Source organism: Phlebotomus papatasi, chromosome 2, assembly GCF_024763615.1.
Source record: "Phlebotomus papatasi isolate M1 chromosome 2, Ppap_2.1, whole genome shotgun sequence".
NCBI classification, from domain to species: Eukaryota; Metazoa; Arthropoda; class Insecta; order Diptera; family Psychodidae; genus Phlebotomus; species Phlebotomus papatasi.
Window position 1 is genome coordinate 110,037,872 of NC_077223.1, and position 9,815 is coordinate 110,047,686.

General features: G+C 38.6%; 2 protein-coding genes across 2 annotated transcripts; one reads left to right on the top strand and one right to left on the bottom strand.

Annotated features, from left to right (window-relative positions):
* Positions 1–298: 298 nt before the first annotated feature.
* LOC129800797 (protein SGT1 homolog) lies at positions 299–1,157 on the bottom strand. The gene is made up of 2 exons (XM_055845461.1): positions 718–1,157; positions 299–659 (listed from the first exon to the last, which is right to left on the bottom strand). Exons 1-2 carry the CDS (start codon positions 1,063–1,065, stop codon positions 468–470), a joined length of 540 nt encoding a protein of 179 aa, XP_055701436.1. The 5' UTR covers positions 1,066–1,157; the 3' UTR covers positions 299–467.
* Positions 1,158–3,354: 2,197 nt separating this feature from the next.
* Positions 3,355–5,835, top strand: LOC129800798 (ribosome biogenesis protein BOP1 homolog). Its single transcript, XM_055845462.1, has 3 exons — positions 3,355–3,492; positions 3,556–5,567; positions 5,641–5,835. The coding sequence occupies exons 1-3, from the start codon at positions 3,412–3,414 to the stop codon at positions 5,792–5,794; spliced, it is 2,247 nt and encodes a 748-aa protein (XP_055701437.1). The 5' UTR covers positions 3,355–3,411; the 3' UTR covers positions 5,795–5,835.
* Positions 5,836–9,815: the final 3,980 nt, after the last annotated feature.

Sequence of the window (9,815 nt, forward strand, 5' to 3'; positions counted from 1 at the left end):
TAAAAGAAGACAAATAAAATAAATGTCCACTTCTATGGCATACGTGCGAAAACCGGTAACACTTTCAAATTTGAATTCTTTCCGGAAATGTATAACTTAACGGTTCTTTTGAGAAAAAAATAGCCAATAAAATAAATTAAATTATTTATTAGGGCCTTCCAAATCTTCTAAAAATCCTGTGGAAATACTGATTTTTAATTTTTCAAATAATCACAAGATTTAATAATTTTCTCTTGGTTTTTTTCACAAAATTCAAATTTTTAATTTAAACCATTTTCCGAAAATTATAACTCAACAGTTTCTCCGTCCGAATTCTTTTATTTCCAAATTAAAATCAAATAAACTCCACAGAAATGCAAATAAATGAGTAAAGAGAAGGAATTAATGAGCATTGAAAAACAATGAAACAGGAAGTGATTACAATTGAATTCAGGGTGTTAGTGCGTGTCTAGGAAGGCCAAGTTTGCTTATTCATCCCACTTCTTGAACTCCGTTCCGTCCGGGGGCTTGACGTCCACCTTCTTGGCCCCAACTTCGGCCCAATTTGTGCTGAGAACTGTGCCTCCGGACTCCGAGAAGGACTTATTCATGGCCTTCCGGACTTCATCGCTGCTGTCTCCGTAGATCTTCTGAAAAAGATTCTGGAGACCTTCTTCGCCCTGAAATTGCAGAAATACAGGTAATTCCTCAAGGATAACCCCTTCTTGGAGATATTACCTTTGCCTCCTCGGCTTCTTTGAGCTCAGTCTCCTTCGCAATCCTATCCCAATCCCTTTTGTGCAGCTGGACGGGCTTCGCAGGTTGTTCTGTCTTCTGTAGACTGTCCCATCTCTCCCCAGTCACCTTCTTGAGCACAATTTCGATCTTGCTGGGAGTGGTTTTGTGGCTGGACTGGTCAGGATTGATGGGATTGAGGAGTTCCAGGTGCAGGGAGTATCCATCTGCAGTCACATCGAGAGTTTCTGCCTCGATTTTGACACTGTAATTCTTTTCTGTGGCATTTTTGAGGAGCACAGTGACCACGACACTCGTGTCAGACTGATACCAATCGTGTCTCACGGACATTCTGGCCAGGAACAGAGATTTTTCTAGAACAGCCCAATGAAAAGCACTTTTTGTTTTGACATTTTTCTGAATTCCGGACGTCAAAACCGTCATATCAACTCACCCAGCTGATAATCAATGACTTACATTCCATTACTCTTAATTACTTCTTCGTAAGGAAATGGTAAGCATTTCAATTACAGTAGACTCTCTCAAATTCGAGCATTTGGGACCGAAATGTCACCCGAATTAGAAAGAAATTTAACTATATCTGTGCATTTCATTTTTAAATATTTGCAATGAAGTAATAAAAAATAGATGTAATTACAAACTTGCACTCTGTACCTCGGATCGTCACGAATTTAATCAGGTGTCTCACTGAAAATTAGTTTTGTAAATTAAATCTGAGTTAATGCAGTGTATTTCTATGAGAGTTAAATGGTAAAAAAAATGTTAATAATTATTAAATATTCATTTTATTTGGAGCAACGATTCTGTATTAACCTGACGATCCGAGGAACACTGCCCATCGCTGGTGCTCTTCCCTTATCGTAAATTGCATAAAAATATCTTAATAACGCAAAATCACGTCAAAACTAAGACAAACTATGCCAAATTTGAGCATATTTGATTCATTTGATAATTATAATCAAATTTGAAAATTGACAACAAACTTTTTTCAAATGTAAGTGCAACCCGAATTAAAAAGTAGCCCGATCTTAAAAGAGCCGAATTAGCGAGAGTCTACTGTATTCAATCATAAAGCACTTTGGCTATGTGTAAACTTAAGTATTTCAATACTTCGTAGAGGTAGAACCCTGTGTCACAGATGTATCACGTGACATCCGAAGCTTCTGCCATTAATCAGATTTCACAAATTATTTTTATTTTCATATTCTGTGCCGCAATCAATTTTTTCTAATGGTTGAGTCAAAAAGTACGTCTTCTTGTTCTCCGTGTCTTCTAAAGATTTCTAACCATTCTAGGTTTTGACCTTCATCATAATCCAGATCTAGATCAGAATGATAGAAGAAGGTTTTTTTCTTCGTGCATTTCACGATCAGAGTATCTGGCTTAAAAAAGCCTTTATATAAAAATCATTAAGAAAATTGCATCTGCAATACGTAAAACTCCTATAAAATGAGTATCGACGGCTCCATTTCATACTATGCTAAATCGACTTTGCCTTTTATTACACCGAGAAATATGTTGTCCAGGTAACGAAGTCCAGGTAACAGGATATTCCTTTTTTTCAAAAAAAAAAATACACAGGCAGCATAGGATATCGTCAACTTCAAATGGCTCTCCTGAAAAGTTCTATGTAATAATGTGTAAGTGAGAGTGCAAAAGAAAATGCTCTTCAATAGGTTAGACAAAGATACTAATATTATATAATTATATATAATAAGAGATTTTAATGCACTTTATATTCAATAAATTATTGTGAATAAACGAATTAAGATAGAAAATTCAAACTAAAAAGATGTGAAAGAATATTAACTGTACTCACTTTTAGACATAGTAGTTGGTATATAAAATGTTCTATCTAACTGGGAAAATTATTAGAAGATGGAAAAAACACAGACAAATGCACAATTTTGAGTGCACTTTTTCAAATACACTTTATTTTCATCGTAGGTTCTTTATATGTTGACAAGAGTTATAGAGGATGAAATTACGCGTCATTTTAGCTTTACATGACTATCACCGGATAAATAGGACCGGAGATATAATTTTTTGAATTTTAGAAAACAGCAAAAAACTAAAAATGCATATTCAAAAAATCCACACGTGACCCGGACAAACGGATTTCAGATTTTAGATTCTTAAATGGCCCTCTAACAAGATTTTGCACTCTCGTCAGAAACACGAACAAAAACCTAAATTTTGTCGCACAGTGTAATCATAATCGAACTTGAAAAATGTCAACAAACTTTTTTCAAATTTAAGTGTTGCCCGAAAGCCCGAATTGAAAAGTAGCCCAATGTTAAAGAGCCGAATTACAGTAGACTCTCTCTCAATTGGCTCTTTTTCAATCGGGCGAGAAATTTTGTTGACAATTTTCACGTTTAATTATGAAACTAATTCGATCAAATTCGCTGTAGTTCTTCCTATTTTATCATGATTCTTTATAATTGAGCGCTTTTTGTGGAATTTACAAAGGCTTTGACGCCCAAATCTATCAATAAACCGGATGACATTTTGCCTCATATGCCCGATTGAGAGAGAGCTTGCTGTACTGAAATTAATGTGTAACACGTGTAAGCGTAAGGTATGGGTTTGGTTTGCCCACCGGGTCAGTAAATTTCGGAATCGCAGACGTCAAAACAAGTGAAACGTCAAAGTGTAGTAAACACGTGGGAAGAAATGGGTCCGCTTAAAAGTGGATTTAAAAGGCATTTTGATGCCTTGACGCTGGATAATGGCCAGGAAAAGGAGGCTGAAGAGGTGAGGAACAAATTGGGATATTTTTATCAAGAATCAATTAAGATTAAGGCTGATTTTTTGCAGCTTCCAGATGAACTTCGCGTGGCTGAAGATTCTGATGAATCTGAGGCTGAAAGTGATGCTCCGGACGGGGATTCCTCATCCGGCAGTGACACAGAGCTGAGTTTTGAGGATGAAGAGGACGAAGAAGAGTCTGAGGAAGATTCAGAAGTTGAGTCAGAACCCAAAGGAGAGGAGGTAAGTGAGAAAAATGATGATAAAGTGCAAAATTCAAGTGAAGTGTCGGAAAAAGCTGGAAAAGAGGAAGTGGATGAGTACCAGGAGGATACTTCGGATGAAGAGGATATCCGGAATACAGTGGGAAACATTCCGATGCACTGGTATGATGAGTATAAGCACATTGGCTATGATTGGGATGCGAAGAAGCTGGTGAAACCCGCGAAGGGAGATCAACTGGATGACTTCCTGAAGCGCATGGAAGATCCAGACTTCTGGAAGACAGTTAAAGACCCACAGACTGGTCAGAATGTCGTGCTGAGTGATGAGGATATCGATTTGATCAAGAGAATAGCTCAGCAGAAGGTTCCGGATGCGCAATTTGACGAATTCCAGCCATGGATCGATTGGTTCACGTCAGAAGTGGAAAAAATGCCAATCCGGAATATTCCAGCACACAAGCGTTCCTTCCTACCCTCGAAGTCAGAGAAGAAGAAGATTTCCAAGTATGTGCATGCCCTGAAGATGGGCTGGATGAAGACGAAGGAGGAATTGGAGAAGGAAGCTGCCCAGAAGCGAAGTGGACCGAAGTTCTACATGCTCTGGGAGTCAGATACCACAAAGGAGAGTATGAGGAGGATTCATGATCATGTGTCGGCTCCCAAGAGACCACTTCCTGGCCACGCAGAGTCATACAATCCTCCTCCGGAATATTTGTTTGACAAGAAGGAGATGCGGGAGTGGAAGAGACTGGAGAAGGAACCGCACAAGAGGAAGCTTCATTTCGTTCCGCAGAAGTACCGAACACTGAGGGAGGTCCCAGCTTACCCAAGGTACACACATGAGAGATTCCTGCGATGCCTGGACCTGTATCTTTGTCCCAGGGCTCATAGGATGAAGCTGACCATTGAGCCGGAATACCTCATCCCCAAGCTACCATCCCCGCGGGATCTTCAACCCTTCCCCACCCAGGAAACCCTTATTTATTCCGGACACAGTGACATCGTCCGGACGATCAGTGTAGAGCCTCGTGGAGAGTTCCTGGTCACGGGATCCGATGACACATCCATCAAAATCTGGGAAATATCCACGGCTAGGTGCATCAAGACCATCCAGACCAAGGATATTGTCCGATCGGTGGCTTGGTGTCCAAATTCCAAGCTCTCCATCATTGCCGTGGCCAGCGGGCAGCGCCTCCTCCTCATCAACCCAGAAACCGGAGACAAGCTCATCGTCGCCAAGACGGATGAGCTCCTGGCGGATTCTCCCGAAAGTGACCTCCTGGATCCGGAACGTCTCAAGGCAGCGGTTCAGTGGTCAGAACCGGACGGATTCGAGCACAAAACGGGCTTCCGGATTGTCATAAATCACTTCAAGCAGGTCAAACAGGTCACATGGCACGGAAGAGGAGACTACCTGGCTTCAGTGATGCCAGATGGAGCTCACAGATCTGTCATCATCCATCAACTGTCAAAACGTCGCTCCCAGTTTCCCTTCTCCAAGACCAAGGGACTCGTGGAGTGCGTCCTCTTCCATCCGATCAAACCTCAGCTATTCGTGGCCACGCAGAAGAGCATCCGGGTGTACGATTTGGCCAAGCAGGAGTTGATGAAGAAGCTGCAGAGCAATAGCAACTGGATCAGCGATATGGCCATCCATCCCAAGGGAGACAATCTCATTGTGTCCACGTTTGACAAGAAACTCCTCTGGTTCGACCTGGATCTCTCGACCAAGCCCTATCAGACCATGAGGTTGCACAGAGAAGCCGTCCGGGGAGTAGCTTTCCACCGGAAGTATCCACTATTTGCTTCCGGAAGTGACGATGTGAGCGTCATCGTTTCCCATGGAATGGTTTACAAGTGAGCTTTGTCCTTTGATTCACCTTGAGGAATTACCTCTAAAAATGTCAATTCTTTGCCTCTTTCTTTTCAGTGACCTGCTTCAGAATCCCTTGATCGTCCCCCTGAAGAAGCTCGAAACGCACGAGAAAGTCAACGATTTCGGAGTGTTCAGCGTCATCTGGCATCCATCACAGCCTTGGGTCTTCTCCACGGGCGGCGACAAAACCATCCGGCTCTACACTTGAACCACAAAGTTCCAAAATAAATCACTTTTTAACAAATTAAACTAGGTTTTTTTTATTGCTTGAACTATTCGAACGATTCGAACCCAAAGAGAGAACTACAGTGACTACAGTAGACTCTCTCTCAATTGGGCATTTGGGGCAAAATGTCATCCGGTTTATCGATAGATTTGGGCGTCAAAGTCTTTGTAAATTCCACAAAAAGCGCTCAATTATAAAGAATCACGATAAAATAGGAAGAACTACAGCGAATTTGAGCGAATTAGCTTGATAATTAAACGTGAAAATTGTCAACAAAATTTTTCGCCCGATTGAGTGAGAGTCTTCTACTGTATTTCAGGTTGAACAGTTAAAAAATTCCGAAATTTCGAAGAAATTGATGCCATGGACGCCATGTTGGCTTTGCTTCGTTTGTCGGGTTTGTCGCAAGAACAGAAGCCAAACGGTATGAGACATTGACTTTCGCTTTCAGCTTTTGCTGACTACCCTACACGATACTTGAGACTGATCGTGCAATCTGCCGATTTGCCACACGGTTGACTCGCTGGCTATACTTATTGATCCTCTGTCCCCTTCAAAGTCGACATCTTAAATACTTTACTAAGGGCAGCAAGCGGCGTCCACCATCATCAGCTCCTCTTCCAGGCTCAGCCTCAACTTCAGCCGCTCCACCATCCTCCCTTACAGACCTCCGTTTTGGGACCCTTAACCCTTTAAGGACGATTGGAACACCGCGTGTCCCATAAAGAAAATAATTTTTCCTGACTACCTAAAGTAATTTTTTCCTTATGTTTGTACGTAAATTCAAAGTAGAAGGTTGAAGGAATCTAGGATATTTTTTGCAAATCTCCAGCTATTTGCTATATAGTAAATATTTAAGCTCAAAAATGACGAATTTTTAAATTCTCATAATGAAAATCAATTTTAATTATTTTTTATGTTTTTTATACATCCAATTTTTTAAGCAAAACCGTTTTGGAAAAAGAAACTACAATACTCTTACATAATATTTTTCATTAGACTAAAAATTATTATTCATTAGTATTGCCAAAAAAAAATTACTTAAATTTTTGGACTAGTTTTGTCCCTATCGCTCGTAGAGGTAAAAAATACACCGAATCAGACTCTGTTGGATTTTATAAGATGTAAGACTTTTTACTGATTTTGTTTATCGGTTTCATTTTTATTGCTGATTTTCAGTCCGCGAAAACTGTCTCGTCGCTAAAGGGTTAAGCGGTCTTTAGACTAGAGATTTTGTTGCGGTACAACGTACAACACATAATAATTATTACAGTAGAGTCTCGCTATAAGCCATCGCTCTATAGTCCACAATTTATCGACCGTTGATTTCAAAAACTGATTTTAAGTTAGGTTATGTTTTTTGTACGCAACAAGCATAATTATTTTAATATTTTTGGCAAACTTTATTAAGTAGTTGTGATAATTGTGATCCACAATGAAGAGAGCAAGGACAAGTACCACAATCGCAAAGAAAGTGGAATTCGTCGAGCAATTTCAATTCTAAAAATCGTTGATAATTTTAAAAAATTACATGGATCCCGTCAAATAATATCTGCAGATATCTTTAAGATTTCTGTAGAGAAAATCTACACCTCTACAGAATATCTGCAGATAATTCTGTAGATATTCTTACGAATTTTATTTGGGCTTGGGACAAAATTCGTCAGAATATTTCGGCAGATTTTCTGACGAATCTCTGACGAATTTCTGTAGATATTCTGCCGATTTTCTGTAGATTTTTTCTACATTCCAGACTTTCCAGACAAGATGTGTCAGAAGAGATGGAAAAATTTTTCACTAAAGTTTGCAAAATTCAATAGAGTTATTTTTTGTGATATCACGGTGTTTATATAAAATAAAGAATTCTGCGACGCCGTGTTACAAGTAGAGAAAAGTGAAGTGAAAACTTTAAACAGAGTGTCGACCAAAATTTCGTGTTTTTGTATCATTCCATGGGCGATTTTTAAAAAATTAGTATTTTTGCTCGCATCTTTTTACTTATTTAAAATGTTTAATCGGTAATGCTTTTTAAGCAGAGCATACCATTTTCTTTATAACTCCTACAGTTTCTACATAAATCAACAATATTTTTGTGAAGTAATGGACACTATGCCGATTTTCTCGGCAGAAATTCTACCGAAAATCTGTAGATTTTCTGCAGAAATTCTGCCGAAAATCTACAGATTTTCTAGCAGAAATTCAGCAGAAAATCTACAGATTTTCTCTGAATACACTGGAATATACCGTTAAAATTCAAAAAACCTCAGAGTAAAATCGGCAGGTAGAATAATGATTTGACGGGATTATAGTGCGACCCAAGTGTCAAATTTGAAACCAAATATGGACTATAGCGAGACTCTACTGTATATTATTTTAGTTGTTATTGTTCCCAATTCTGTCCCCCTCTGTACAGCGTTATTCTTATTCGGGTCAGCGGAACCCATAAGTATCCGCGTTATTGACAGAATCGAGGAGTTGGACGGCAATTTTAGACAATAAATGTCTTTTAATATGAAGCTAGCGTTTTAATGTACACTTCAGTTTAGCCTAGTACCCGAAAGATTCAAAACCCTAAATAGCGAGCAATTTGATGCTTTTTGAGATGCAAATAGGTCACTTATTAATCCAATCCTAATTTAAGTTTAGTCAAAAAAAAATCTGATTGATAGGACATTGGGACAGTTAAGCCATATGGCTAAGTCGTAGGTCTGAAGCCCGTATTACGCATCCCCTTGTATAGTTAGAGTTTAGTGTATTGAGCCAACGAGTTTTTCGGATATTTCGGATAAATTCCATTAGCCCTTTAACGACGATACACTTCTTACGGATTGAAAATCAACAATAAAAATTAAACTGAGAAACATAATCAATGATAAGTCTTACATCTAACCTTGAAACCAATAGAGTCTGATTCGATGTATTTTGTGCTTCTATGAACAATAGGGACAAAAATAGCCCAAAAATTTAAGTAATTTTTCTGACAATATCAATGAATAATATTTTTCGCTTTATTAAAAAATATCACATATGAGTATTGTAGTTTTTATTGCCAAAAGCGTTTTGCTTAAAAAAAATGGAAGTATAAAAAATAAATAAAATCAATTATGAATTTGAGAATTTAAAAATTCGCCATTTTTGAACTTAAATATTTACTACATAGCAAATAGCTAGAGGCTTGCAAAAAATATCCTAGAGTCCTTCAACCTTCTACTTTATAACTATGTACAGACATAAGAAAAAAATAACTTTAGGTAGTCAGGAAAAACTATTTTCTTTATGGGACACCGGTGTTCCAATCGTCCTTAAAGGGTTAACCCTTTTAACTTTTTAAATATGTGTATATTGAAGAAGATTGGTCATTTTCTCGTCTTCCAAAAAATTGCTAGAAATTGGTCTCATAATTCAGGAAACCCCCTTAACTCTTTCGTCTCTTTTGGGACGAGAGTACCCAAAGCAGCATATGAATGTTCTGTGAAAAACCATGTTTTTTAAGTATTCAGAACTGATAAAAATCGAATTCTTGTGGATGGTTACAAACTATAAGGATGTCCAAATGTAAGATATTTTTTGTAGAACCTTAATTAATTCCTGAGCTCAGATATTTTTGATTAAAAATTGTGAAATTGGCTTGCAGCATATGCTGCGGTCCGGAAAGAGTTAATGTAAGATCAAATGATGCAAGAGTAATTTTGGAATATAAAATCCGTTCCGTAAAACAGGAGACTTTCCCATATTTTTCCAGCGCGCCAAAATGTTGTCCCAATTGAGGAAATGGTGGCAATTTTCACTGGATGTCTCTGCATCGGCGCCAAGTTCGGGAAAATTCACTTTCCACTGTGTCACTTACACCAAGCCAGAGCCGTGGGATGGTGGAAAAGCTGGGGAAATACGCATGAAAATAGAGTGTCTAGCACGCAGTGTCGGGGAGCGACAAAGAAGTGTAGGAAAAATCTCTTTTGAGAGAGGGAAAATTGCCACAGAATTTTCACCTATATAGCCTCTC

Bases quoted from the DNA above. Each gene is read 5' to 3' on its own strand.
- LOC129800798 (XM_055845462.1), top strand. From the start codon at position 3,412: ATGGGTCCGCTTAAAAGTGGATTTAAAAGGCATTTTGATGCCTTGACG. The intron at 3,493-3,555 runs GTGAGGAACAAA...GATTTTTTGCAG, and splicing joins AGGAAAAGGAGGCTGAAGAG to CTTCCAGATGAACTTCGCGT. The intron at 5,568-5,640 runs GTGAGCTTTGTC...CTTTCTTTTCAG, and splicing joins TCCCATGGAATGGTTTACAA to TGACCTGCTTCAGAATCCCT.
- LOC129800797 (XM_055845461.1), bottom strand. From the start codon at position 1,065: ATGTCCGTGAGACACGATTGGTATCAGTCTGACACGAGTGTCGTGGTC. The intron at 660-717 runs GTAATATCTCCA...CTGCAATTTCAG, and splicing joins AAGAAGCCGAGGAGGCAAAG to GGCGAAGAAGGTCTCCAGAA.